This window comes from Drosophila serrata, unplaced genomic scaffold, assembly GCF_035046125.1.
Source record: "Drosophila serrata isolate PLE 108 unplaced genomic scaffold, ASM3504612v1 contig_272, whole genome shotgun sequence".
Taxonomy (NCBI): Eukaryota; Metazoa; Arthropoda; class Insecta; order Diptera; family Drosophilidae; genus Drosophila; species Drosophila serrata.
In genome coordinates, this window is record NW_028257170.1 from 7,102,223 (window position 1) to 7,129,789 (window position 27,567).

The 27,567-nt window shown below is 39.6% G+C and overlaps 6 protein-coding genes across 8 annotated transcripts; all 6 read right to left on the bottom strand.

The window, feature by feature from the left end:
- Window positions 1-533: 533 nt before the first annotated feature.
- Stim (stromal interaction molecule) lies at window positions 534-2,801 on the bottom strand. Of its 2 annotated transcripts, XM_020961087.2 has the most exons (2): window positions 850-2,801; window positions 534-750 (listed from the first exon to the last, which is right to left on the bottom strand). In XM_020961087.2, the coding sequence occupies exons 1-2, from the start codon at window positions 2,498-2,500 to the stop codon at window positions 737-739; spliced, it is 1,665 nt and encodes a 554-aa protein (XP_020816746.2). In that variant the 5' UTR covers window positions 2,501-2,801; the 3' UTR covers window positions 534-736. The 2 variants fall into 2 exon arrangements, with proteins under 2 accessions (XP_020816746.2, XP_086689423.1); XM_086833297.1 differs by having other exon boundaries at window positions 654-2,763.
- A 53-nt stretch (window positions 2,802-2,854) lies between these two features.
- On the bottom strand, window positions 2,855-4,419 carry LOC110190663 (uncharacterized). Its single transcript, XM_020961264.2, has 3 exons — window positions 3,640-4,419; window positions 3,500-3,579; window positions 2,855-3,435 (listed from the first exon to the last, which is right to left on the bottom strand). The coding sequence occupies exons 1-3, from the start codon at window positions 4,010-4,012 to the stop codon at window positions 3,097-3,099; spliced, it is 792 nt and encodes a 263-aa protein (XP_020816923.2). The 5' UTR covers window positions 4,013-4,419; the 3' UTR covers window positions 2,855-3,096.
- Window positions 4,420-4,421: 2 nt separating this feature from the next.
- Window positions 4,422-5,716, bottom strand: RpS9 (ribosomal protein S9). Its single transcript, XM_020961008.2, has 3 exons — window positions 5,471-5,716; window positions 4,979-5,165; window positions 4,422-4,701 (listed from the first exon to the last, which is right to left on the bottom strand). Exons 1-3 carry the CDS (start codon window positions 5,691-5,693, stop codon window positions 4,524-4,526), a joined length of 588 nt encoding a protein of 195 aa, XP_020816667.1. The 5' UTR covers window positions 5,694-5,716; the 3' UTR covers window positions 4,422-4,523.
- A 625-nt stretch (window positions 5,717-6,341) lies between these two features.
- LOC110190781 (uncharacterized) lies at window positions 6,342-7,151 on the bottom strand. 2 transcript variants are annotated; one of them, XM_020961419.2, is made up of 3 exons: window positions 6,878-7,151; window positions 6,653-6,820; window positions 6,342-6,593 (listed from the first exon to the last, which is right to left on the bottom strand). In XM_020961419.2, the coding sequence occupies exons 1-3, from the start codon at window positions 7,091-7,093 to the stop codon at window positions 6,435-6,437; spliced, it is 543 nt and encodes a 180-aa protein (XP_020817078.2). In that variant the 5' UTR covers window positions 7,094-7,151; the 3' UTR covers window positions 6,342-6,434. The 2 variants fall into 2 exon arrangements, with proteins under 2 accessions (XP_020817078.2, XP_086689425.1); XM_086833299.1 differs by having other exon boundaries at window positions 6,653-6,740; window positions 6,878-6,952.
- Window positions 7,152-7,260: 109 nt separating this feature from the next.
- Window positions 7,261-7,845, bottom strand: LOC110190723 (uncharacterized). The gene is made up of 2 exons (XM_020961345.2): window positions 7,465-7,845; window positions 7,261-7,410 (listed from the first exon to the last, which is right to left on the bottom strand). Exons 1-2 carry the CDS (start codon window positions 7,843-7,845, stop codon window positions 7,261-7,263), a joined length of 531 nt encoding a protein of 176 aa, XP_020817004.1.
- Window positions 7,846-8,058: 213 nt separating this feature from the next.
- Window positions 8,059-25,359, bottom strand: LOC110190761 (uncharacterized). Its single transcript, XM_020961391.2, has 3 exons — window positions 25,256-25,359; window positions 8,266-8,709; window positions 8,059-8,205 (listed from the first exon to the last, which is right to left on the bottom strand). The coding sequence occupies exons 2-3, from the start codon at window positions 8,641-8,643 to the stop codon at window positions 8,059-8,061; spliced, it is 525 nt and encodes a 174-aa protein (XP_020817050.2). The 5' UTR covers window positions 8,644-8,709; window positions 25,256-25,359.
- Between the last annotated feature and the right edge of the window lie 2,208 nt (window positions 25,360-27,567).

Here is a 27,567-nt window from a genome sequence, read left to right on the forward strand (position 1 = left end):
GTCTAGAGTTCAATCGTTAGGTAATCTAGAGGTTTTAATTAAATTATACTGATACTTATTTTGTTAAAACACAACATTTAAGATGGGCTTTATTATTCACCATTTAAAAAAAAAGTACTTTCTCTTATTTGTAATTATTTAGAGATATTATTCCTATTTTTACCTGAATTTGGTCATTTTTGTAGAACTGAAATAAACAATGTTATCTAATTATTGTAAGAAACATTAGTCATGCGAATTCTTCCACATTGTTGTTATGAAGCTACGTAGATTTGTTTCTATGTATGTACATATATATGTAAACATGAATAATTGCTTATTGGAGATTCTACTTAAAAGATAAGGGAATATACAATATTGACTAGAATAAACAAATACAAACAGAACAATGCGAAAGGTACCCAAAAATTTCATGCAGTTATCTTTTTAAGATAAAGAAGTAATTAGTTCAACAATCGAAATCAACAATCTTTCAGTAGGGTTAATCTAGTACCTGTATACATGCGTTAATAAAACTACTTAAAACTATTCTCTTTTTTTTATCGTTTTTTTTTATTCTTCAAAATTAAAAAGGATATATTACAAATATAAAGGTTACAAATTTCATTAATATACATAAGGTTAATTTTGACCTCTATTAATACAGTACCTAATTGTTTAAAAGATTTTATTCGGGATTCAATACATAAAGGTCAATGATGCAGCTGCTTAATCCGTCAGAGTCGATTTAAGTCAATTAGAAGAAGGCTTCTGTGGAAGAACTGTGTTGTATTGTCTGTGAGGAACAACCGAACGAAGCAGCGGCCTACTCCGTGGCAAGCAGAGAAAAGTTCTCGAAACTCAGCTTACCTTGCACAGACTCATCGTCCAGATCGTCGGTGCTGTTGGTAATCCGGGTACGCGAGCCCTTGGCGGAATTAGATCCCATGGAGCTCTGCAAGCCCACGTTGCGGCCATAAAGTACATTCTCCAAATAAGGCAACCCGTTGTTGTTAACAATGTTCAGGCCGAGGCAGGTCTCGATTTGCTTCCAGCGATGGAGTCGTTCCTGCAACTCGTTAGTCACCTCGCCCAGCGAATTGCGTGCCTCGACAATGGACCGATCAACGTCATCGATACTCTTGCCGTGTGTGGAAACAAAGGCACCCACCAGGCTCGATCGCTTCTTTCGCAGTTTCTCACAAGCCTCCCTCGCCGACTGGAGCTGCTTCTCGGCCGAGGCCCGCTTCTTCTGATGATTCCTATTTTCGAGTTCGTATGTATACTGGAGCCACGACTGCAGCTGAGGAGGCGGAGTCCAGCAGTTGTCCACCAACTCCATTTCGGCCCGCGACAGTTCGTTGCGCAGCATCTCGATTTCCTGCTTGAGTTGCTGCACCTCCAGATCGGAGTTCGATGAACTGAGTGTGGGAGCTTCCTTGAGGCGTCGCTCCAAGTCGAGTTTTTCGGTGGCCACATTCTCCTGTTCCATGCGGGCCAGCTCCAGCTCCTTCTGCATTTCTTGCAGGCTCTGCTCGGCGCGGTGCAAGCCTTCCATGTCCTGGGCCATGCGGCGCAAATGGCGCTTGGCATTTTTATTCTGTTGATATGCATACCAGCAGCCAATAATAGCACTCAGCAGCAGGGTGACCAGGATGTAGTCCTTCCAGCGGTTGCCATTGTCACGGGGCGGACCAAAGAGCACCACGTCCATGGCTTTCAATGAGATTTTCTGCTTGTGTATGGGATCCTTGATGCCCAGGACATTGCCCACATACTGCAGATTGTTCACGGCCAGCCGGGGCAGCGCAGCACCAGTGACTTTATGCAGCTTGAAGAGCTCCACATACTGAGGCAGCTGTACGGACTGGGCTAGCCAGTCCGTGGTCTGCTCGATGGTCCAGTTGTGCACCTCTGAGCGCAGCCAGGCCTCCCACAGCTCCTTGACCGATATGTGCATGTCATCATTGAAATGGAAGGCCTTCTGCCGCTTCTCGTAGCCAGAGTCATACTTTAGCTCCTCGCGCAGAAAATCATCCGATTCGCTGAGGTCGATGTTACCGTTGTCGTCATCATCAAGCTGGCGATGTAAACTGGCAATGGCCTCCATCCCAAAACGATCCTGGGTGCTGCTGCTGCCATGGTGACAGTCTAGCTCGTCAGCACCGCATGCCCCGTCCGCCGAGCCGCTGCCCATGGCCGAGCTAAACTCATTGCTCACCGCCTGTGACATGGCCTCGCTCAGCAGATTGTACGAACTCCGATGCAAATGGTGGTCAAGGTGATGTCCTCCGCCGCCGCTGCCAGTCGCGTCGTGTGCATGGTGGTGGTGATGCTGGGCACCAGCATCGTCCGACGGATGATATGGAGCCACATTTGTGTGCTGCTTGAACTGCGACTGTTGCTGCTGCGAGTTGTAGCGATTCGAGGCTGTACGTGCGTCTTCGGCCAAGGTGCCAATGTTTTTCAGCACGCAGCAAAGAAAGATGATCGAATAGTTCCACACAACGTCCTTTCGCATTGTGCTGGCTACGCGGTGACGGGCCGTTATGGTTTTAAGGCACTCAACTGGTTATTACCAGTAATCTGCTGCAGTTTATACTGTTTTTTTACTTTCTTGTCAGTTTGCAAACTTTTGTTTTACGTTTCCATTGTAAACAAACCCAGCTGACCCAGCACCGTAATGGCACAATTCGCGTTCATTTGCCGAAACCCGGTCACACTGGGCCGCTCGCGATTGTTTTTTCAACGATCTTGAAAACTGCGCAAGCAGAAATTCCGGGATCGAATGATGTGACCAGCTTGCGAGAAATCAAAAGTTTAAAAGCGTTTTTAACCCATTGACGCGGAGATGTTGCAAATTTATCTGCTGCAGTTATAAGACACTTTAGTTTGTATTTTTATTTGGAATATATAGTTTAGCTAAACAAACCTATCAGTCATTTTACAGAACAATCTTAGGATCTACAGATTTAATGGTTGGCTCGCAAGGTAATCGAAAACGGTTAGCTTAGCTTAACAAAAGGAAGTCTTTTTAAATTCCCTTTCTTGCGATAAACTAAATAATTATTATTAAAATATTATAGTTAACTTAGAACACAAATTATGTTCCCAGGGTTAAGAAATTTTCTTTTTCTTCGCCAGCTCTTCGCGTTTAGCCTCAATTTCAATTTCTATCAATTGGTTCCTTAATCGCATTGTTTGCAGTTCAACAACCTGCTTTTCTATCTCATATTTGTGTTTCTCAGCAGCTCTGGCATTCTCATCTCTATAATATTCCTGTTGCAGTTTAACCAATTCCACCTTCTCCTCCTCCAGACTAGTTTTCCCTCTAAGATCCGGCAGTATGGGGTGTTCGCACGGCCTAAGCCGTGTTGGTGACCATATTGGAAACTCCTCCGGGCTCTCGTTCTCTGGAGCTTCGATCTTTGGTTCCGTGGTACCCTGGATTTGTGACTTTAAAATGTAGAAAAACTATTAGAATACAAATATTTCAAAAGAAAGTCCCATCATACTCTACCTGATGAGGACTCTGAGATAAGCGCGTGCTGCTGGCTTCCTCTGATCCTTCCTCGGCTTTATTGACTAATTGGTAATTCCCTAGAAATAAAAAATAAGGTTAATATGTTGGTTAAGCATATATCCCAAGGTTTCATATACCATCACTGTCAAACTGGTTTTCCAGCCCAGCTCCTCCGGTTATTCCAGTGAGGTCGCCCACTTTTTCCGACAACGACGATCCGGAGAAGGAAGGAGTGCCGCCGATGGTTTTTCTTCTTTCGGGCTCAATATCATTCCGAGATTTCCGTTTCATATTGTCGTATTTGTCCCGGAGAGCTGTCCAGGGCCGGCTGACACCCGTTCGGTCCGCAAACTCCACGGCAATGCATTCCCACGTCTCTTTTTTCTTTTGCCAAGTGACGGCATCGCTTTTCTTGATCTGCAGAACGGCATTGTGCTGTTTTAACAGATCCAGCAGAATATGTTCCTCTGAATCGGAAAAGTTTTTACCCCGCGCTCTCTTTGTGTGCATAATTAGCAAACCAACAAATAACCGGAACAGCTGTTTTTCTCGATAAAACTTGGAACATCAACCCTGGCTTTGCATTCAGGAACTTTAACGGCCCTTTATCGATTCGATAAATTTAACTATCGTTTAAATAAAGAATGGTTCAAAATTAATATTTTACTATGTACAAAAGGTTATAGTTTCAAAATGAACCCATAAATTCTTCACCTGTACATACAATTTTTAATATAGGTTTCAAGGTATAAGAAAATAAATCTAATTTTGCTTAACCAAACCCAAACATACACATTTGCTCAATGCCAAGTTCATTCTGGGATTCTTTAAATAGCATATTTTGGCCCTAGACATATAATGCATTTTCTATATATATTCCACCAGCGGATAAAATTATATCATAAATAAACATCAATAATTAAGATGTTTTGTTTTGTTTATTTGCGTGTAAAACAGATAAATACAGTTTCCGAAGACCACTGAGCCTTTTGGTTATCCGGCTGCAGCTGGTTACGACTGCTTAATCTTCCTCCTCTTCGGCAGCAGCACCGCTACCTCCCTGGTTCTTCTTCAGGTTCTTCCTCTTAACGCGGCCAGGGCGGCCGCCGCCGAAGGGCGACTTCAGGGAGAAGTCGATGTGCTTCTGCGAGTCCAAACGCACAACGAACGATGGAATATTAACCACCTGCTTGCGCACACTGTGAAAAGGAAAATACAATTTGGATTAGTTAAACTCGAGTTAAGGGACCAGCACCTGGTGGCTGTAAGCGTTGGACCTAAAAACGTTCAGTGCAACTTACGCTCATGCAGTCATATGCACATACGATTGGAGTGAACAGAGTCACATACGCAATCTCAAGACGTTGAGAGCCGGTGCAAGCAATAGAGCTTGTTCGACTCCCAAGTGGTCTTACTGAACAATGTAGTGTTTTCTGAGCCTGGCGACGCTGTAGTCGCTCGTTAAGCGATATTTACCGAATGTGACGCTGGCGGATCAACACACGAGCATGATGGATTGACTTGGCCAATCCTAGCTTAAACACCTGGGTCTGCAGACGGCGCTCCAAGAAGTCCTCAATTTTAAGGCCCAGCACGTAATCGAGCTTCATGCGGGACTCGTCCAAGACGCCGATGCGGACCAAGCGACGAAGCAGCGCGTTACCTGAGGGTTTAATAAAAATGCAATTAATAGAGACTTCAACAGCTTTACTCTGAACTAACAATGAAACTATCTTCAGTGTGTATTTGTTAACGTCAAGGTTTTTTCAGACAAGAAGTGTCAGATTATTGTTTTAAATACAGTTCATCATGTCAGTGTTTGCCGGAACAGTCGAACCGCCATAAGGCCCCAAAGGTATTGATACAAATTATAAGGTAACACGTGCTTACGGAACAGCCTAGTATTACTGGATTCACATGGTTCGTCTTATAAAAATTCGACTGCGGCATCTATCACTGTCAACTCACCTTGGAATAGACGCTTCTCATCCTTCTCGTCAAGGGTCAGCAGCTCACGAGCAGCCTTACGGATTTTAGCCAGGGCGTACTTGACGCGCCACACCTCACGCTTGTTGCGAAGACCATACTCGCCGATGATTTTCAGCTCCTGGTCCAGACGCGCCTTTTCATAGGGGCGACGGGGAGTCACATAGGTCTTCGAAAAGACCGAGGGGATGCGGCCGTTCACCATGGTTCTCACTAGTTAACCCAGCACTGCAACAGAAAAAGTGGGGTTAAATTGGTAATCGCAGTTGAACGCCGGCATCTTTAAAGATTTATTTCTTGAATTCATTTTATTCAATTTGCTGTTTATTTCTTTAGCCTCAAAAGTTTTTATTTTAAGTTTATATAGCTTATTTACAGGTATTTTTTTTATTTTTTTAGGAAGCTGATATTATTGTACGTACGTTCTTGCTGAAGTCTAAGTCAAAAGAGAGAAGTGTGGCCAATTTAGCTTACGTTTCGAAGGGTGACCGCTAGTTTCACTAGTTTTTCGTCATTTTTGCAGGGCATATGTTTCGGTCACACTTTACCAAATCATCGATGGCGCTATACCGATATTTGACAACTCTTTTCTATCGTGATACCCTCATCACTATTTTGCTGAGTGGTGATAAAAAACGCTTAAATTTTAAAATTGTCTAACACAGCAATTAAAATAAAAACCTTTAGCGCATTTTAAATTCCAAAATGGTAATTGACTTGGGTAAAAATTGGGGAGCTTTGCTAAATTAAATCGTCGAATGAACTTAAGTTCGAACTGACGTTGTATTCGTGCACCAAACCGCGGTTCTGAAACTAGCTAAAAACTTTATATCCCTTAAGTGATGTGAAACAATTTATTTATATAATTTTATTAAATAAAGAAAACCCGATAATATTGTTCACACACATATTATAAAAGAATAAAATTATTTGATTTGTACAATTCCTACGAATACCTATCAACTCGAGTGGCATAGACCTTGACATCCGTTCGCCATTTTTTCATCATGGCCGATCGCATTTGAAACAGATAGACGCCATTCGGAATTGGAATTTCCTTTACTGTGTTCTCATCAACGGAAAAGCCATTGAAAACTAGGTCTTGCTGTGGGGTTTTCCTTAAAGTTAAAGAGAAAATACAGTTAAGCAAAGCTATTCTCTTACCTGCACAGGGCACGTAACATTCAAATTCGAAGTCCCCAGCACGGGAGCCATCAGGAAACGGAAGAACCCAGTGGCCAATAATTGCCGGCTAAAAAGACAGTAGTCCAAGGTCTCGTTTAAGAATTGGAATCGTCGGTTTTTTGATATTTTAAAAATTGCAAGATTAAGCTGGAATTATTATTGTAATTTTTTAAATACAGAAAAATCTTTAATTGGCGAACTCACGATGATGTCATCGATGGGCTGCTTGTAAAGCATCACCTCGTTGATGTACAAGGAAGCTCGTCCGTTCTCCCCACGAACCACTTTGCAGGTCTTGAAATAAGTAAACGAAGGATCAAGGGTTCGGCACTCCATTTTGCTAACTCTGAAAACTTTCCCCTGGCTTGAACCCAAAATGGCTAAAACGGATAGAAGTAGGCTCCAAAGTTGATCTTTCATGTTGCCGCATCGATGGGAATTATTGAACTATTATTGTTTGCCTGGCTTGGCTTCAGCTTTGGAGCTATTTTTAACGGCTGGCTTATTTTCGGTTAATTGAAATGGATATTTGTTTAAAATGTATGCCGTGCTTAAAATGGGGTCTTTATTTTAATAACCCTTATAAACTAGCTACGCAGACCGTACACGTTGAACCGCAATCGCCAGACATTAAATGCACCCACAGAGACTGTCAGTTTATATTCTCCTTCGGGAAAAGGCATCTCTCGCACGGCCCGCTCATTGAATGTCATCTTCCTAATATAAATGTCCTTTTCCTAAACACAGAATCAGATTATTAAATTATTACTTATACCTAAAGTTATACCCACTGGATAGGGACACGTGTGATTGGCATTGGTGGCCGCCATCAGAGACTCGTGGAAGATGTAGAAAAGTGGATATTGCTTTGGCCTTCGCATGTAGTAGCAAAAGTCCAACGTATGATTCACCATAAACAATCTGTACACATTCGATTTGCGGAATATCGCCAGATTAAACTGTATCTTATCGATGGGCGGTCCATACTTGATCACCAGGTGAGAGTTCATGGCAACGACATTTCGTCGAATTAACTTCAGGTTACACTCCTTCACCTCCACAAAATCAGTGTCCAAGCTCTTGCATTCGACGTTGGTAAACCGGAAATGGGCCGCTCGCAGGCAAGGACACAGAGCAGTCAGGAGCATTGTTAAAATTTCCAATAATCTCATGTTGAATGCTGCGCTTAAAGTGACAATTTCGATTTAATTCGCAGTGTTCAACTATGGGATATTATAACTCAATCAAGCTCACTGATGATCGCCCGAGTAATTAACTTAACTTTATAATGTAATTAATGTGCATTTGTAATCACTGCTGCCAGAGTGAATCATAAAAATTATACAAATATACTTTAAAATATATTTATTTATTTATTATTTTTGTTACATTTTTTTTAAATAAACTTTTATTATTCCACGCCAAATTTTGTAAGTTCCGAGTATAATTTGAACCATATAATCTCCACTTGGCAAGGGCAAGTCCATCATGTCGTTTTGATCATACGTAAAGTTATCAACTTTTAAATCGTGCTGAAAATGAATGATATATAATATAGTTTGGTTTGGTTTTTATATTCGGGAAATACTTACATCAAAGGGACACGAATGATTCATGTTTGTTTTTTTAAACATAACCTTGTGCAGTGTATACATCAATCGATGTGCCTTCGGGTTTCGCATGTAGTAACAATAATCCACGGTCTGATTGAAGAGGAAAGGCCGATATCCGTTCGATCTCTTGAAGAGAGATACATTTACATCCACACTATTGATGGGCAGTTTGTGAACTTTTACAAACATGTAAAAAGAGGATACGCCACGCCGCACTATTTTCATCTCGCAACGCTTGAACTCCGCGTATGAGGTATCCAAGGACTCACAAATCACATTCTTTAGAACGAATCCTCCATGTACGATTCCGGGCCAAATAAAAACCCAGATTATTCCGACTATTCCGACACTACGCATGTTTCCGATTGAATAAACCCGGTTGAAATCGGTTTTTGGTTAAACCCAAGCTCTACTTTAAAGACCCTAATTATAAACGATTTATCATGGTTAATTAACCTTAAAATCTGTTTGAACTACCATTTTTAACGTACTCATTTCGCGTTGTACTAATTGCAACATTGCAATGTTTAAGGCACTTAAATAAATTATAAAATTAACAAATTAGATTGGTTATCAACATAAATGTATTTTTTTGTTACAACATTTTTATTTTTGGTAAATTTCAATATAGCCAGGAGGATATGAATAAGTTGTTATATCTTTTTAGGTAGTTGAAAGGTTAATATACTTTATTATGACCGGTAAAAGTTAAGTTCCAAAGGGATTAAACTTTAACAAGTGTAAACTGTAGCACAGGTTATTGTTTAAGTTTGCTTTTAATATATCGATGCGAATAAAAATCACGTGATTAAAAATCATGTAATAACTAAGGCGTAACTAAGTACTAGTTGTTTTTTGGTTATAAAATTAAAAAGCAAATAAAATATATAATTATTAATAGAAAGTTTCAAAATATTTTAAATAAGAATAAATAAAAATATATATACGTATATAATAAATAGCTCCTCTATAATATAACCAATATACTTTTTATAAGTAATCTTCAAAGATTCTTTAAAATATGTATCCTTGTAGTGGGAGGCTAACCCGCTTCCTTCTCCCTTGGCTGCCATAGTTTGCAACAAATTCCTGGGTGAAACCCACATGACAACTCCACAGGACATTGGGTGGAGAAAGTTTTGCAATAAAATGCACACAGAATGCCACAACAAAAACGAGAAAGCTAGAAAACAATGTGCATTAGGTTGATGTGTGTGCCTGAAATGTGACCGAGCGACCGAGCGCAAGTCCCTGGATTTCGGGTCAATTTCATGGGAAACCCCCCAAAATAAATGTTGCCAAACTGCGACTATTTTCCCCTACTTGGAAGTCGAATTTACCGCCAAATAGCCACCAGTTTGCATTGCTAGCTACATTTGTTGTATTGTCTCTCACTTTTCCGGCTGGCGGCTGCACTTGGTAAGCGACCTTGTTGCTTGTGGCTGCCAGGTTAATCAGGAAAACTTTTAATTAGACAAATTATATAACTTTGCCCCGAGCATCGTTAAACTTTGAGTCGCGCCAAGTTTATTATTCATAACGGAACCGGAAGCCACAGGAGCAGCAGGCAAGGGTCGGGTTTACCTGCGCCTTAACTGCCTTAACCTCAGTTATTTATTTTAATAAAGCCACAAGCGGCAGGCACAAACTTTGGCCATTTCAACGGCGGTCTGTGGCGGAGGAGAAACTGCAGCTGCCTCATTATTAATCATTATTGCCTCTGGCCCCGGCAATTTGTCGTAATGATTACAGAAACCCTTAATACTCTTACCAAACCTCCTGGCCAGTACAACCCGACCGGAAGAAAAGTTGCCACTTAACTGCTCTCTTGGCCTTTATTCGGTCAAGTGATGCATTCGGATGAAATTGGTAACCATTTTGGGGAAATTACTATTGGTAGCACCGCGAAAAATTCGAATATCAGAAAGAAATTTAAACTGAGTGAGGGGACATTTAAATTTATGGATGGTTTTCATGTACAAGAATTGAAGTAAAATATTATTATATAATTTTGTCTTATTTTTAAGTAGATTTTATTTATATTTTTAGGATTTCTAGAGCTCATTTGAGAGTTCGAAAGACGTCTTAAATTGCTTATTTAGACTCACAAACAATGTAGGTTTAGGTTTAAAAATATCATCACATTAGGCTGATATTTTTAGGATTTTCCCTAAAATCCATCTAAAAACTGTATAATTTTCTTGCAGTGCTCGAGACCTGCGGCAGAGATTTGTTGCTTTTGACAATTTGCCTGGTGATTGCTTCGACAATTGTTCCACAAGTTCGTTGTTCGATGGTCGATGCCTCCGTAAATTGACTTGTGTGGGCTTAAGGGGATTACAACATCGGTCGGGACACACAAACAAATGTATCGAATGAAAAATGCCCGTGCCAATGGAACTCGAAACTCATGTTTCCAATTCTCGAATACGGTCATAATTTTCATTTAAGGACACACACTTACACAAAGAGATGTATGTGCAATGCGGCGTATACGCGATGCGCCATAAATTATGTCGCAACTATTTTTGCTGGTGGACGGCAGGGCCAAATGTGCCAATAAATAACTCGATATGCCTGTCAAAAATCGGGGGCGACAGGATGGCCAAAAAACCGAACCAACTTCAACCGGAAACGGATATACAATTTCAGTAATTTTCGTGAGTGACCCTGAAAAGCGGAAATTGCCAACAAAAAAAAGGGAAAAGAGAAAGAAAGAATGGAAAAACGAACCCTGGGAACTTCTGCCATTGAAAAGCTTAGGCAGTTGATGATCAGCAGGGCCAACTTTCATCTATGCCTTTTTTTGTATTTGTTTTTATTGGCGTGAAAAATGTAATAATGCCCTCTGTGTGTGCGTGTGTGTTTTGGGCAGGCCAAGAGCAAAAATTTGTGCTGTACTTTATGAGTGTGTGGGAAGGAGCATCATGTGTGGCGTATGCTTTTCTTCTTCTCGTGTTAGACTCCCCTAGCCCGAGGTAGTTTTCCCTATCGGAGCCACTGAGTTAGGCGAAACTTGATGAAGTTATGTGCGGCTCACACAATTCGGGGCTTTCCACTGCTTTATAGCCGCTTTTCCTTCATGTTTTTCCCTGAGACATGACAGCTTAGCGAAGACAATGTTTTGCCAGCCAAGTTTGTATACTTTTAGAACGTGGTTTTTGATACATTTTTGCGAAGGTGTTTTCGGTAGAAGTGGAAGTTTTTAAAAAAACAGAGAACTATGTTATAATGTAAAAAATAATTGTATATTAGATGGAGTATTGGGAATCATTTAATGAGAAAACATGTTAACAATAAGGCACTTTTAGTAAATTCAGACTAATTATATTAATTTGAATATATCTATATAAAGGGAAAATATAAGGAAATCTGTTTTAAAACATTGATTTGATTGAAGTTTTTGTTAATTTAGCGTACAAAAGTATGATTCCAAATTATTAATACAAAAACCTGTGATGTATTATCATTTTATTTTCTATAAATATTAGCATTTTACAATATATATAATAGTATTATATTTTACAATTAAGTTAATGTATATTAAATTGGTATAATAAGATAATAATCAGATATGTAAAAAGATTTCTTTTAAAGAAAATATTTAATTCCTTTTAAACCAACTTAACTACAATTTCATCCCTATCCTTGAAGCTCTTTGGAAGAGCATTTGTGACTCGTATAAGCCTTCTTTTTTGGAGTCCTGCCAATGGCAGCACCACAGTCTCCTCATTTTTTTCCTCCATTTCCTTAAGTGTGTGTTTCTGGCCGTGTGAAAATGTGCCTAAGGTCAGGGTCAAGTGTCCGAGCAGGAACCGTACAAGCAATTTCGCTTATTTGAAAGCTTTCGAAGGACTCTCACTTCCCACTGAACATTTAGTTTTGCCTTTGCGCGACCGTGGCCATCAATCTCATTCGGTTTCGGGACAATACCATATTGCTCTTGGCACAACATTTGCCTTGCCACCCAAAGTTTTATTTCTTTTTTTTTTTTGGCAACTATTCCGTTTCGATTTGATGTTTTCTGATTTTATTTCTTGTTCGCCACAAATACACACACACACCCTTTTTTTCAATTATTTTTCATCTCTGGCAAAAGTCACTAAACAATTTTGTTGTTGATACGCTTCTGTCTCCATTTCTGTATATATATTTTTTATGGTTTTTGCTAAAAGTTTCGTAACCATTTGAATTTGCGAAGGGAGGGGGCAATGGAGGGAGGGATGTGCAACGAGTTGCAAAATCGAATTTATTGTAGTCGAGTGGAGATGTGACTGCAATGGGGGGAGATGGTTGTGTTCGACAGCAGAGTGCAATTTTTGATTTGGCAAATATGTTTTGAGGGTTTCCAGCAGTCAGTTGTCGGTTTTCCACTGATTGAATTGCCATGTCCAAGTGGAGTCTAGATAAGAGTGTCTCTAAATATATAGAAACATATCCTTTTTGGCATGATCTCCTTTGCTTTGTATATATTTTTCCTGCCTCCTGTGAACTTTGTTAATTTGTTTTCCAGACACTCGCGCGTTTCGGCCTCTATTGTTGTTCTTTGGGCCACTTAAACGTGTTCCAACACAGACACATGTGCGGTCGTTGTCCTGGCAGCCTAACATGTGGTCCTTGATTGTGTTTTTTTCCTCCATCCCCTTCCCTCCAACTGCCAGAACAATTATTTTTTCTGGCTTTTACATCCATATTTTCCGAGTTCTGGAGGGTGCTTGTGCCGTCTGAGCATGTTAATTGAGGCATTTTTGATGGTGATTAGAGAGAAGGGTCATAAAAAAATCACTCAGATTCCCATTTAGATATGGCTAATAGAATGCAATAAACATTTATTTGAGCGGGGGCGAGGTAATCTCTTACTTGAGTTTCAAGTAGTTTTTTTGGAGTGGAAAGTATGAAATCGGTACTCGAACATCTTTCATTGACAACAAGTGTCCTGGACAAGCTCTCCGGACTGATTTATATATTTTTATGTATACTGAGTCGTATCTGGAAAGCAGCTGCGGCAAGTGTTGCCAATATATATATAGATATATATTTGACAAGCATATGAAACACTTGACAACGGGCAAACAAACATGACAGACAGAAGTTGGGAGTGGGAAGGATGTGGCTGCAGCATCTCCAGACGGCTTAAATGGGTGGGCTTTGGGTGGTCCAGAGGAGGAACATGGCAACATTAGAAATTGACTCTCAATATATTGAATTGAATTGTTCATCGTTGTTAGGAGGATGTAGCCTGATGAAGGCTAAGCAATTGCCTCATTGTGGTCGTCCTTCTGCCTTTCTGGTAGTTGAAGTACGAACCAAGGGAATCCTGGCTGCCAGTTGCTATCAATGCCCTTTTTGGACTTCCTCACATTAAACTAAATAATTTAATATGCAATTAGCTTTGAATTCTGAATCCACAAATACCAGGAATATGGCTTAAGATCCCTTGATTTAAGGCTATTAAAGATACCTAATGCTTTAAAGTTCTTAAATTCTTTGTATGGTATTAGAAGCTTATTAAACCTTCTTTATTTAGGGGTAGTTATGCTCAAAGATAACAAATATGACTAAATAATATAAATATAATTAATTAAAACAGATACTCATCCTGGTCTACTAGAGAAACTAACTTGTTTATTTTTAAACTATTCCAGAGTTCTATTCCTCCTGATTTATTGTATTACAAATGATAACGAGTAAACTTCATTAAAATATTTCCTAAAACCACATTGATATGTTTATCTATGGTGTGAAAACTTCAATTAGTTTCGGAGAAAACCGCTGACCGCGAATTTTCCCACATCGAAGTTACTTATCTTCCATCTTAAGCACCACTCACTCCACTAATGAAGACCGTGACCACCGGTGACAAATGAGAGTGCAAAATACTTGTCGTTAAAACTAATTAAAACGGTTTAATTGCCTTTAAGGACGAACGTGCAGGATGTGAGCAATTTTAATTGCCACAGGCACACGTACTGTCTGCCCTCCAATTAGGGGAACTAGAATAATAAAAAGCGAGCCGGGGCCAATCTTGAGTTGTCCTTGGCAGGACCAGGACATTTGGCCACGTGACAAGCAGCACAAAATAAGAGGAGAACCTGAACCAGGGAAAAAATGTGCTCCCCGAAAAAGAGTCCTCGCCGCGCTTTGAGTCAATAAAAAGCCAAATGGCCATAAGAAATGGCCAAGCCAAGGCAAAGGGAACTCAACGGGAAATACCGAAACAGGGAAACAGAGGACACATTCGGGCTTAATGTGCGTTAAAAGGCAACCACCCCCAAAAGTGAAATGACTTTAAAGGAAATGTTTAAACCAAAAGTTTTGGTCAACCTGCGTGGCAAATCGACGGCGGCATGGGGGAGTGGGAAAGGAAATGCCCCGAAGATGGGGCTTAAAAGCTATTGTTGTGAAATTAAATTCCAACTATGTGGGAGAAGCTGCAGGACTCGCAGGACACGTTGGACTTTTGGTCCTGCAGGTAGATCGCATCGTTCCGAGGCATGGCAGAAAGCAGCTTTTGTTATTTTTACACTTCATTGCCGTGGAATTTACTTTGTTGGCCCTTTGTTTCCGACTTGGGACATCCTCATCGCACCGCAAAAACGCAGGCAAGCGTAAAGATAAAACTTGTGTCGACTTATATTCTCCTTGGCCCCATCTGACCTGGATCCCATTCGTTTCGAGGCGGGAGTAGAGGGGGATGTGCGTACGATTGTCATAATGTTTGGGATGGCTGGCTAGCAGCAGCAGGGAAAACAAATGAAAAGCTGTCACTGAACTGGAAAACCATCTCCGACTCAATTTTGGTAGAATTTTATACCCCACAAAGGCCAAATTTTTAATAATAATTCTCGCCGTAAGCAAATGTTCGAAATGGGACAAGCAGTCAACATTTTGGGGCGTGACAAGGACTCGATAAGGTTATCCTGGCCGTACTCCACACTCCCACACTCCCCGGAAAAGACTTTGGCCCCAAACAACTTTTTATCTTTATTGAATTTGCACCTTGGCAGGCAGGCATTTCAATGTCGATGCTGATGCTGATGCTGATGATGATGATGATGGGCTTGTTGTTAAATATTTTGACATTTCCCTCTTCCTGCCTCTGCAGGACCCCCTCGAAAATGCTGACAACGTTTTCTCGCTTTATTATATTTATTTTGACAGCCACCGTATAAGGCCGTTATCCTCAGCGAGTCCTTCTGCTGAGTTTTGGAGTTTTTCCCTCCTGCAATTTATGAAGTTCGAGTGCTGTTTAAACTTTTTACTTTATGGCCGTTGCTTTCGGCTAACCCCAGAAGGCGGCTGATTAGTTGAAAGAGATTTATGCATGAGCATCCTGTCTCCTTATTTACACATGCTTACACAGAGAACAAAAATCAAGAGTTATATTCGAAAATTATAAGCTAAAAATATGTACATTAAAGTTCAGTTGCGGAAGAGTATTTTCAAATTGCAAATAATTAAATAAATAAATAATAGAACCAATTAGGATAAACTTAAAAAACATTAAAATTGTTGAATATAAGTTTCATAGTTGTAATTAATTGTTGCATAACTTAAACTCTACATTTATTATTTAATATTTATTTATATCTTCTTTAAATTTTCTTCTTTTGATTTTCTGTATATATTTTCTAAAAAATCATCACACTAAGTTAAGCCATGGCAAGCCCATCAAGAAAAAATTAATAAAGGAAACCAAATTGATAAAATTTCACTTAAATCGGTACTGATTCTACTTTAATTCTCTCTGTGTACAAGTGAATTCTTGAAGTTTATTTTGGTTTTCCCATGTATTTTGTATATTCTTGGTATTTTTAGGTGTACTTTTCAAGTACTTAGCATTCTTAAATGATTTAAACTTTCTTCTTTAATTCTGAGCACAAATGTTTCATAAAATCCTTAACCATCTCTTAAGCTTCTGTACTCCTAAATCATAAATTTAATTCTCTCTGTGCACAGTTGGATGTTTGAAATTTATTTTTATAACAACGCCATGTGCCTGCATCACGTGGCGTATGCGTAATTTCTCTTTGGGTTTTTGGCTTAAAGCTTTTGCTTTAAGCCGAAATCCAATCGACAAGTTGCCGTGTAGTTGCTGCTTTTGCTGCTGCTGCTGCTGCCTACGTGACGTATACGTGATGGGGGACAAATGCTGCCGACGCTGATTTTTAACACATGTCCTGCCGGCAGCAGCAGCAGGAGCAGCAGCATCCCGTCTCTGTATATCCTTGTGCGTGTATCGCATTGCAGACAGCAATTTAATTTGAAATTTAATGCCAACTTTGAAAGGCGTCGCGTGCCAGGAATACACATGACGGCTAAGCAAACTGTCTTCTGGCGCATATTATATTATATTATTTTCTGTGTCGCTTCAAGTTTCGGCAAAAGTTTGCATGCTAATTAGAAAGCGGGAGAAACAAAATAAAAGAGCTCATTTTAAGCGTGAAATTCGTCAGCTTTAAATGCATTAACTTGGCCAAGGCAACCAACCAGCAGCCACAGGCGTCGGGCTGTCGCAAATAGTTGCGGAAAATGCCGAAAATGTTTCGAGGCATCGCAATTGTTTAGAGCAACGTGCCCGGAAAGTCAAGTGAGCTTTATTTCATCAACACAGAAAAATGGAGGAGAGCATATGCTGCTGTCCCCTGACAAACGGCGGAAAATAGGAAATTAAAAAAAAGGAAAGCAAAGCAAAGGGAAAAACAACTTGAAAAGGGGAATGAAAACATGCTGGCCATGATTAGACGGGCAGCTGTTGATGAATAGCTGAAGGATGTGCGACTTGCATGGCTGATGATGAGTGGAAACTGCACGGGACAAACTGCTGAAGGAATATAATCAATCAAAAACCGTAGACGGGCAGGAGAGTTCTGCCATCAATCTTGTACCACAGTGCGTATGCGTAATGTGCGTCCGATGAGATGCATGCCGCTCCTGTAATTAATCAGATGTGTAAGAAGGACACACACACCCTGCACACATCCTTCTGCTGCTTATACTTCACTGCCTGCCACCGTGTGTGTATGGGTTCAATGACACTAATCGTCCTTAAATGACTAAACGCATCCGGTTGATTAAATTAGCGACCGATTCAGCTGAGCTTTCTATGGAAATGAGGGATATTCCATTGACAGGACGAGATGGAGGAAGAACCATAAGTTAGAACACCTTTTTTTTGTATAAGAAGGAAAAGAAGGTATTTGTTTCTAAAGAGTATTAGAACGTCTTTTGGTTTCTGGAACATTTTATAAATAAAATTATTGATTAAATCCTAAAAGAAGAGACCTAGAGAAAACCACAACAGTATTATATTTCAGAGCCTCGTTATTTACATAAAATGGTAAACCAAGTCCAGTTCCTTAGTACACTTAAATAAAACAAATTGCTTTATTTCAGAAAATAAAACAAAAGCTTACATACCCTTTATCATTCGTAATATTCTTTAATTTCAAAGGACAACAAATTGAATTACTTAGCACTTAAGCACCCCTTATTTCTCCAAGTGAAGGACAAAAATCTGTGACCGGGGCAACATGCAAATGAGAATTGCACTCATAATTAAATGTGCAAGGGAAAATGTGTAAAATGTGCAGGAAAAGGCGATGGCCACACCACCAACCACCTCCAACCACCTCCAACCCCATCGACAACGAGGCGTCGTCATGTGAGCCACACAAAAGTCAGCCGACAATGGCACAGGAAGTGTTGCAGTTGGTAATGGGAAAACACATGACAGCAGGCAGAGGAAACAAAGGGGGAGATGAAAACAATAGGGGTCGAAACAAAAGGGGATGGAATAAAAGGGCTAGCAGGAAGAAAGATACTGGGATCTGGGCAATTTCTGCAGTTGCACGATGACCCAATACGCCATGCAAAACAAAGAGGCCAAAGAAGAAAACCATAGTCTACTTATATGCGTGCAAAGAAAACAATGTTTAACAAACCCAAGGAAACCGAAGGAAACTAGCTGTTGGAAAGAAGAAAGTGACTAGATAAATGTCACAAAAAATATGCACAAGACTTGCTCCTTCGAAGAAACAGAGAAAAAATTTAAAGAGAAAAGTTCTGGGTTGGAAGAGATCTAGATATTCTTCACAAATGTTAATCTATCAAAAAAGCATAGGAACTTGAATATTTTGTAATTTCCAACCTTAAATATGTAACAAAGAAATGTTTCCTTCCAAGACTAAAGTTTTCTTTTATTTAAAAACCAATTACTTTAGTTCTCTTTTAATTTTCCCAGTGTCTGTGTTTCCAACGATGACGTTAGAAGTCTATTATGGGTGAAATTTAATTTACTACCAGTTGCCTGTCCTAAAGAAAAAAGGACACCCAAAGGACATGTTGATGGCGATGCGCACGATTTAATAGTTTCCTTGGCCAACTTTCATGTGCAGTTGAAAAAGAGAGATTCCTCACGACCAAATGGCAGAAGTAAATTGATTTAAGTGCATGTCGCAGCATATTGCAGATGGTTAAGGACCAGCCAGGACCCTGGACCCATGGACGCTGGACTCTGAACTGGTCCTAAATCATTTAACAAGCTTCCATTCTCGTTTGTTGCTTATAAAATTTTCCCCATAAAATTGTTTATGTGCCTGCAATGAGCGGCGCCGCTGCATCTTGTGGTCCTGCTCCCGCATCCTGCGAAAGGAACCAAGAGGAGCAGCTGCTGCTTCCGCTCCGGCATTGCACTCTAATCACATTTTGTGTACATCCTCCTCGATCCTTCCCCCCTGCGAACTTGTAATTGGTTTACTCCGCTGCAGTGTCGAGCTTTTAATGAAGTTGTTGCTGGTGCTGCTGCTGCTGCCGGAAAAGTGGGGAAATCGGAGGTAAGGCGGAACGGAAGCAGGAGTGGAAAAGCTAGTGAAAAAGCGGGTGAAAAAGCTGGTGGTGTAAGGTACGAGTGTGTTTCAAAGGGAGATAGGGAGTGGAAGGTACAAAAAAATTTGAAGAGTTCTGGCAAACGATCAACAAATTGGTCAAGTTGCAGCTAATGGCTTGGAAATGTGTGGCAACAGAAAAGGAAATGGTACAAGGTGGTCATATATGGACTTTCCACATTCTTAAGTTTATAAAACCTCCTTGTGGGTCAAGTTCCTCAATGAAGCGAGACGTAATGCACCTTAAAAATTGAATTAAAAGGTGAAAGTATTTATTTGGGAATGCTTAATTTGCGAGACTTAAGAATATAAAAATACACTTACTTATTGCCATTATGATGCATGAGCCAGTGCCTTGAAAACTATTTATTGTATAAATCATGTAATAACAATAAATAAATAAATACATAATCCTCAATTGATTACCTAAATAGACTTGTAATAACTTTTTCAAATAAAATTGCTTAAATAAGTTCTATTCCTGTCTAGTCTAAAATTTTTCAGTTCAAAATTAAACCCCTTACAAATCAGAGATTTATAATCCAAGTTAAGCGAATCAAACACAACTTTTTACCACTCCAAAAATGGTTTACCAGATTACCACCGACAAATACTATTCAGTAAATACTCCTCATTCAGTGCATCTCTGTCCATGGTAAAGTTTATTTTTGTTATCAATTTGGGTTACTGGCTAAGTACAAACAGCAATAAACATTTCCCCAAAGCGTTGACTATTAAGGCAAAGATTTAGTACTCGGGTGATTCCCCCCGTTTCTGGGCGATGGTTGTACTCCAGCCATAATTCTGTCAGCTGGAACGGTATGTATACATATATAAGTATTTGTATATAGAGAAATCCAAACAACCTTGACACGCCTTCGGGGCTACCGATATTATGGGTAATGCCAGCTAGACCAGCAGTTACAACATCCATAACACACACGCCTTTCTTCTACTCTTTTCCTATAACCGAAAGAACCCACTTTAGTTTCGGTTCTGAGAGCTCTTTTTTTTTCGTAGGGGTTGGGCCCAAAACTTTTGCGACATTGGCACTGGCGAATGATTTAAAACTTTTCTTGTTATTTTCGTCTTTAACAAGTTTTCCGGGAGCAGCCCGATAGGAACCGTACTGGAGTTGTATCTGCGAGAGGAAGCAAGTAAAAGGAAAGCAAGGCCACCCATGGGCACTATTTGCCGCCGGCAAAGTTGTAGGCAACAAATTAATTTAATGTCAGACACAAGACGCAAACTTGCCAAGCTTGTGGTGCCTTGCATTTGGTCTGAATATTAGACTTGCGGAGTGACTGGAGTTTATTTTACTCTCGCTCCCGTTTTCCCTTCGTTTTTGGATTCCTTTTTTGTTTTTGTTGGGCCTTTAAATGAAGTGCCGGTGACATAAATTCATTTAGGACAGGTGCTAAAACGTGAAGCCAACTTTTATGGATGCTAACATTTAAGTATTGCGTGGCAACTAGTGGGCAAAGATAAAACAAGGTTTAAGGCAGGGACAAGTGAGAAGGTAGGAATTCGTTCCCTACAATGTTTTGAAGGTAATGTTATGTTAACTTCCGGATGGTATAGAAATAATAAAAAAGGGAATTAAAAATTTAAGTTAAGAGGTGGAGGGGATATTCACTTACATTTTGTCATCTTTAGAGTAGATCTATCCACGTCCGTCTGTATTATTATAGAATTTCGGAATAATATATAATATAAGTGCCAGAAAAACGGTTGTTATATGTAGAGGATCAGTAACAATCTTTCAATAGTAAGTCACTATGATCAGTAGTTAACTATGATCAGTAAGTATCAATGAACATTAAGTATTTATAACCAGTAAGTAACTATAATCAAGTAATTAACTTTGAGCACTAAGTAACTCTGAACAGTAAGTGTCTATGAGGAGTAAGTAACTATGATCAGTAAGCATTTATGACCAGTAAGTATCTATGAATGATCAGTAACTAACTTTGAACACTAATAAACAATGACTTGCAACTTTTGTAACACAACACATTTCTGAGACTTGGCCGGCAGCAGTCACTTCGTTCCGGGGATGTTAGAACCAGTTGGGAATTATAAGCACATATGTGCGAGATTTTGTTTGGAACAAATTTAAGAGCAAGCCATTTGAATTAAACTATGGAATTATTCTTCTATATAATTGTACCAGTATATAAGTCAGAGCTTGGCGAATCGGTGGACTATATATATACATATATAGCTGCCATAGGATCAATCGGAAAATTTTAAGAAAAAAAATATAACTTTTCCCGTTTTCAATAGATTTTCATCAAGTCAATATAAAACAACAAGGTATCTTTACTCACTCGATTTATGCCTATCACTGACTCTTCATATTCTGCAAGGACTCACTCAACTTTTCGATGCACTGACTTAATCGGGGCCTTTAATTCCGATCGAAGTAAGAGGGTTAAGTGCAATAAACCGTTATAAGCGCCTCAAATAACCGAACAGTCATGGTTTTCCCAGCTTAAATCTTAAAGCTCCTGGCAGTTCGCCGAAATGTCGCATGGGTCTTAACGGGAATCACAGGACCTCTTACCACCTCAGGATTCACCTCTGCTTCACCTCTGCTCCACCAGTTACTCCACTGACCATTTGGCAAGCTGAAAACACTCTGATTCCGGAGTGGAATATACCGCACTTATACAGCCATTTGCTGGCATTACATTCATTACAAGGGCAGGACTTGGCCCGGGATAATTGCACTTGTCAGCATTTGTTTTACACTGACCAACACACACATGACCCCCATGGTTGCCAGGGGCCAGTTACCAGTTACCACTCTTCCATATGTAGTTTTATATTTCGGTCTGCACACTTTATGTTCTCCCTCTAGCTGGAAATGGCGTAACATAAATTGCCATTGTGTGCAATAGAGTGCAAATAAAATAAAGTAAAACGGAAAAGTTTACATTTTATGTATAAATATTGCATGTGCAAGTAAATCGTGCGGGATTTCCCAACCCTTACCTACCCCTATTCCGTGATGTTGCGAATTTATTGCAAGCCATTTGAACGTTTTGCTGAATTATGGTGAACGTAAATTGAAAAAGGCAAAGAAAGCGAAATAAATATCAAGGAATGTGGCTTGGTCAGTGCAGCATGAAACAAAGGCCAAACAATTGCATTTCACGGTTCAAAAATAAATAAGGAATCACATTCGGATGAGTGCCCAAAGCTGCTCGCTTACTTTAATATAAATATTTGCTCAAGACCTCGCCCCCAAACCCTGACATCAGTCTAGACATTTGCATTTTTATTCAAATCAAAAGCAAATTTTTGCCACACAAAAGCCAAAAATCAATTTTCATCCTCCGCCAGAAAAAAAGGGTCTCTTCCTCTGAAAGTGAAACAAATTGGGGAAGGCGGCAAGAGAGGGTTTGTAAGGGATTAATGTGAAATTTAAATATAAATAACCGGCGAGACACTCGAAAACTTGCAATAAAATGTAAATATTTCATAGATAAATTTGGAACAAGCCAGAACCCTTTTTTGTTCGGCCTGCGGTCTTTGGCCTTTGTTTAACCCTTTTTTTGTGTTTAGGGGAGAATTTTTGTAGCCTGATTTTGACAGGCCTAATGGGCTTACACAATGTTGTTGTCTGTAAGTGGGTTTTGGGTTTTCCAGGAAGCTTAGCAGTTCATCAAACCGTGCTCAGCGGCTTAACTGGGTTTCTAATTCAATTGCAGAAGGCATTGCATGGCGTCACATTACGTGATCCGTTATCCGGTAATACGCAAAACAAGGTGAGGTGAGGTGGGCAGGGCAAAATGTCAAAGTGCTGCTGCTCCAAGCTTCTGGCTCAATTTTGTGTCAACGACGTAGTTCAGGTAATTTCCGTAGAAACTTTGGCAGCCATTTTGCCATGCCGCCATGCCATCTTATTTATGTTCGCTCATAACTCAACTGTAAATGCCACACACACACACACACACATACACATACGAGCCAGCCAAGTGCTCGTAGTTTCCGTTTCCGGTGCTAAGTCGCCTGCCAACGTTGCCTTGCAAAATTAACAACAATGGCGGTGCTAAAGACGTCGCCGCATCTTCCCAGCATGTGTGTGTGTGCGTTGCCGTGGCTTTTGTGGCTTTAAGTAGCGAAATGTGCCAGGTCACCCCCAGAGTTTTCCTTCTAGCCGTATCCGGATCTCCCCCGCCATTTAGTTGCTGATTTTCTTACACTTTTTAGCGTTGCTCCTAGTTTGAGGTTTTTGTACGTGCAATGCATTCGCCACTCCTGCGACTTATGACTCCCGACGTGAACGTGAATGTGAATGCTAGTGCGAATATGAATGCGTTTGAGTGTGGGTATGGGTGTGGGTGTGTATGTGCGGGCATTGTAGTTTTTTGGGGGGGTTAAGTGCTTAAGGTGAGGGTGCGCCATGGGTTAAGCGTCGGGGATTTATGTAGTCTTTTGGCCCGACACGGGCCAATTGAAATGTCACGTCGGACGATGAATGTGCGCGTAATGAAGCGGTTAATGTGGCAGGGAAAACCTTATCAAAGCTAGGAAAAAAATTATAGAAAATTTTCACAATTCGACAATAGGGGAACTTATATCAAATAATTTTAAATTCAACTAAAGTGAAGGTGTGGATTTAAAAGCAATAGGAAGAGCAAACGTTTCTTTGTCAGTATATGTTCCAGATAATCCCATCATTGATATAATATTTTTTACACATCTATGCAAACATTTTTAGATTTTAAGTGTTTTTATATAGTAAAAACAAATAATATTCTTTTTAACCCTTAATTTACACACTGTTTAACCTTAGACAATCAGATATAAACATTGATAAATAGTTTTCAATTAGCAATAAAAGAAAGGAGAATTCAATTCTTATTTATTTTCAAAGAAACCTTGAAATTATAATAAATAAATATAATCCACAGCAGCAATTAAAAATCATTCAGTCTAATCAATGATTTATAAACCAATTATTCATAAATGTTTTAGCTTTAGCAAAGAAAAAACTCCAGCTACATTTAAATTCTTAAAATTATAATTCTACCAAATAAAACCAAATCTAACCGAATAAAAAAAGGTACAAAATTCTGCTAATAGGATCAAGAAGAATCAAAATTTCTGACAACTGGTCTAAAAAATATTTCGGAAATGTAATAATAAATAAATGCATTTATATCAAACCAACATTCGTTAGGCAATTCCATGACCAAGTGCATGCTGCTAGCCACTTCCGCAAATAAATTGAAAACATCATTTGGCTAATTAACATTTACTAATCCAAATCAGGAAGCAAAAAAAAAAATATATATATATGTATATGTGTTTCCAGAGACCAAAAGTTTTAAAATACAATTTATTCGCGCTAGTTGCAGTCATTCAATGCCATTTCAAATGGCAAAGATACATTTTCCATTGTCATATAGATTCGACCACTTCCCAAGCTTGTGTGCATGGAAAGCATTTTAAAATGTCAATCCGAATGAATGTTTTATTTGTGATGATGCTGCAGCAGTGGCTGCCACAGCAGCCATCGATTTATACGCCAAAGCATAAATGTGGCTTCGATATGGGATAATGGCAGCTGGCGTTTTATTTAATTCGCACGAATGCATTCGATTTATGCATTTCAAAAGATCCACCATGGCTCTATGCCATTCTTCCACTTTTTCCCCTAGATTGGGGCCACTATATATATACATTTATATATATTTTAAGTTTTACTTTTATCTGGGGTAGAGAGAATAGAACTGAAACTTGTTCAGCAAGTTGGCCGTTGATAGCGACAGCAATTTGCGTCTTCACTTTCATGATGCTGGCAATTCATTTACATGGGAAAAAAGTATAGATATTTTACTACAAATTCTATTATATTATGGTATTAAAATTCTTGATAAATCAATTGTTTATATTACAAAGTAGGTTCTCTATTAAGCCTTTACCGAATTGGCACTGATTTTTATGAGTTTATTTTAAAGAAAACTATTTTAAAAGGTAATACTATAGTTTAGTAAATTGCTTCATAATAAAAAATCAACTACCAGCATCATTTTCGTTTCGTGTAACATACATGTATACAATATACTTACCCCCTCCTTAATCTCAAGATTCTCCTTGCTTCATCAGCTCTCACTCGGTGGCAATGAACTTTGTGGCATGATGCAGTGGCAAGAAGAGTTCCTTGGTTTATCTGTATCTGTCAGTGTTGCCCAGTGTTGGCCAAGAGCTGTCAAACTTGTTTTGGTTGCCAACGAAACCGAAATGAAGCTTGTTTCGGTTCTGGTCTTGATTCCTCGTGTGGTACATGTTGCATGCCGCAACGCATGTGGCATATCCCCATTCCCATTCCCTTCTCCAGCTCCATTCAATCTTCACCAAACGACATTTGCTGACCTTACGGATATGAAACGATAATGTTTCGCTCTTACGCAGCTATTCAACGATATTGTGTCCTCCGGACCGAATGCATATAAATGAGCAAAAGAGCCTCAAGGATGTCAGACACGAGTATGGATCCGTTGTCACAGCGTGCACTGAGAAAAATCAGCAATAAGAAGGTGGGTTATTAGAGTTTTAGGTATACATATACTTAAACTGTTTTCTTTCCTGTAACCTATTTACCTCCACATTTCACTTATTTTCCCACAGGTTATCTGTCTGATAACAGGGAGATACATGGAAAACAATCAAATGGTTGGCGAAAAGAACACACGCATTGGGAAAATGGAAATGGAAAGGAATGAAAAAGGACGAAGAGGCGTGGCAAGGGGAGGCGTACAAAAGATTGCCTTAGGTTTCCCATACACTCCTTCATCCGCTCATTCGTTCAGTCATTCATTCTCGCATTCATTCTGCTTGCCTGGCAATGTCGCTTTGCATGTGTGTGTCCGTCCCTCTGCATATCTCTTGTTCTCTCCCTCAGAGAGAGAGAGAGAGAGAGGAAGGGCCACAGGGCGTATACGTAACGCTGGCACTGCGAAGGCTTTTGTTCAACATGACAAAGACATGACAGCGACAGCAGCAGCAGCAGCAGCGGCAGAAGAAAGCTGGAGCATCACGCAAGAAAGTACAACAACCACGAAATGACGCTCTTTGTAATGCTTTTAATGCTTTCAAAATGCTTCCCGGATTGATTTATGGCCACGACCACAAAAAAATACAAAAAAAGAACACTAGGCAAGGCACAGGACTAAGACTTGGCATTGACAAATCAATAGGCAGTTTTAGAGGTCAAAAATATGGACTCGGGCTTTGGGGATTACGCTCTGGCCGTGCAAGGAAAGTTATGAAGAATTATCTTTTTTTTTTGCTTTCCTTTAAATTTATTGAAGTTGCTTCCCTTGGTCTTGGCCATTCCATTCCATTCATTTATTAGCCCGCTTCCAGAATGACAACTGAAGCAGCACTCCATTGTCACCAGACCATTCATCAATTTCACTTACTTTCCCATTCTGATGGGAAACTGGCAGCCAAAGGAAAATGAACCAGATCGGGTGGTGGCTATGGTGGGTGGTGCTAAAAATTCTATGGCCTTGGGTGGATAAACATTGTCTACCTCTTTGCTTTGTTTTGCTTTCATTGAAAGTTCTGGGCTGCCGCTGATTTGCATATAGAAAACTTGTTAATAATGCCAACCAAGGTGAGGAATGGTGGGAGAAATATAAGCCATCTTATCATTAGTGATGGTAGTTTAACCATTCTTTAGTTTTAGTAAGTATATAACTTGTTTCTTACCTTTGAACTACAGATAACATCGATTCTTACCCTTTTTATCATGGTTTTTTATCTGTAAAACATTTTCAAAGTAGTCTTTATCCAATTTTAGTAACTTTTTTCCCAATGTTTCTATAATATCTGTTATTTTGTATTATATATTATGTTGGCATCCCTGAAACAACCTACCCAACCCCTTACTATAACAATGAGCAACAACTTTTCCAACCGGCTTAGATGAAAGTTTTGTGATTGAGTTTTTGACAGTTTGTCTAAGGGATTGGCATACTCTTCCCTTCCTAAAAAAGGTGTCTGCACTAAGCTTGTTTTGATTTTCCGTTTACTGTTTTTGCTCAGCTGGCTTGCGAAAAGTTTTCCAGCTGCTAATTGCTTGAGCTCATAATTAGAACAAATGCAAATGAATGTTACAGATTTTCCCAACCCAAACCGCAGAGGCCTTCTTTTTCACACCGAATACGAATTATTTGTCAAATTTATGCAAATGACAGAAAGCGTTAAAATTCACGACTAATTAGCCCCAAAAAGTGAAATGGAAACACAAAGTGTTCGGCATTAATTTATGTTAGAATACAATTTTTGTGACGCCTGGCAGTCTCCTTTTTTTTTTTTTTGCTGTTCGGCAACGATTTGCATAAACAAATGCAAATGAATGCCAAATCAACAACTG

What these genes read in the sequence shown, in the direction of transcription:
- LOC110190723 (XM_020961345.2), bottom strand. Translation starts at nt 7,845, where the DNA reads ATGAGATTATTGGAAATTTTAACAATGCTCCTGACTGCTCTGTGTCCT. An exon ending in ATCACACGTGTCCCTATCCA is followed by an intron (nt 7,411 to 7,464) that starts GTGGGTATAACT and finishes TTCTGTGTTTAG; the next exon opens with GAAAAGGACATTTATATTAG.
- LOC110190761 (XM_020961391.2), bottom strand. Translation starts at nt 8,643, where the DNA reads ATGCGTAGTGTCGGAATAGTCGGAATAATCTGGGTTTTTATTTGGCCC. An exon ending in ATCATTCGTGTCCCTTTGAT is followed by an intron (nt 8,206 to 8,265) that starts GTAAGTATTTCC and finishes ATTCATTTTCAG; the next exon opens with CACGATTTAAAAGTTGATAA.
- LOC110190663 (XM_020961264.2), bottom strand. Translation starts at nt 4,012, where the DNA reads ATGCACACAAAGAGAGCGCGGGGTAAAAACTTTTCCGATTCAGAGGAA. An exon ending in AAACCAGTTTGACAGTGATG is followed by an intron (nt 3,580 to 3,639) that starts GTATATGAAACC and finishes TTTTATTTCTAG; the next exon opens with GGAATTACCAATTAGTCAAT. An exon ending in TATCTCAGAGTCCTCATCAG is followed by an intron (nt 3,436 to 3,499) that starts GTAGAGTATGAT and finishes TACATTTTAAAG; the next exon opens with TCACAAATCCAGGGTACCAC.
- Stim (XM_086833297.1), bottom strand. Translation starts at nt 2,500, where the DNA reads ATGCGAAAGGACGTTGTGTGGAACTATTCGATCATCTTTCTTTGCTGC.
- RpS9 (XM_020961008.2), bottom strand. Translation starts at nt 5,693, where the DNA reads ATGGTGAACGGCCGCATCCCCTCGGTCTTTTCGAAGACCTATGTGACT. An exon ending in TGAGAAGCGTCTATTCCAAG is followed by an intron (nt 5,166 to 5,470) that starts GTGAGTTGACAG and finishes TTAAACCCTCAG; the next exon opens with GTAACGCGCTGCTTCGTCGC. An exon ending in ATCCGCCAGCGTCACATTCG is followed by an intron (nt 4,702 to 4,978) that starts GTAAATATCGCT and finishes TCCTTTTCACAG; the next exon opens with TGTGCGCAAGCAGGTGGTTA.
- LOC110190781 (XM_020961419.2), bottom strand. Translation starts at nt 7,093, where the DNA reads ATGAAAGATCAACTTTGGAGCCTACTTCTATCCGTTTTAGCCATTTTG. An exon ending in AGCCCATCGATGACATCATC is followed by an intron (nt 6,821 to 6,877) that starts GTGAGTTCGCCA and finishes TAATAATTCCAG; the next exon opens with CTTAATCTTGCAATTTTTAA. An exon ending in ATGTTACGTGCCCTGTGCAG is followed by an intron (nt 6,594 to 6,652) that starts GTAAGAGAATAG and finishes AAAACCCCACAG; the next exon opens with CAAGACCTAGTTTTCAATGG.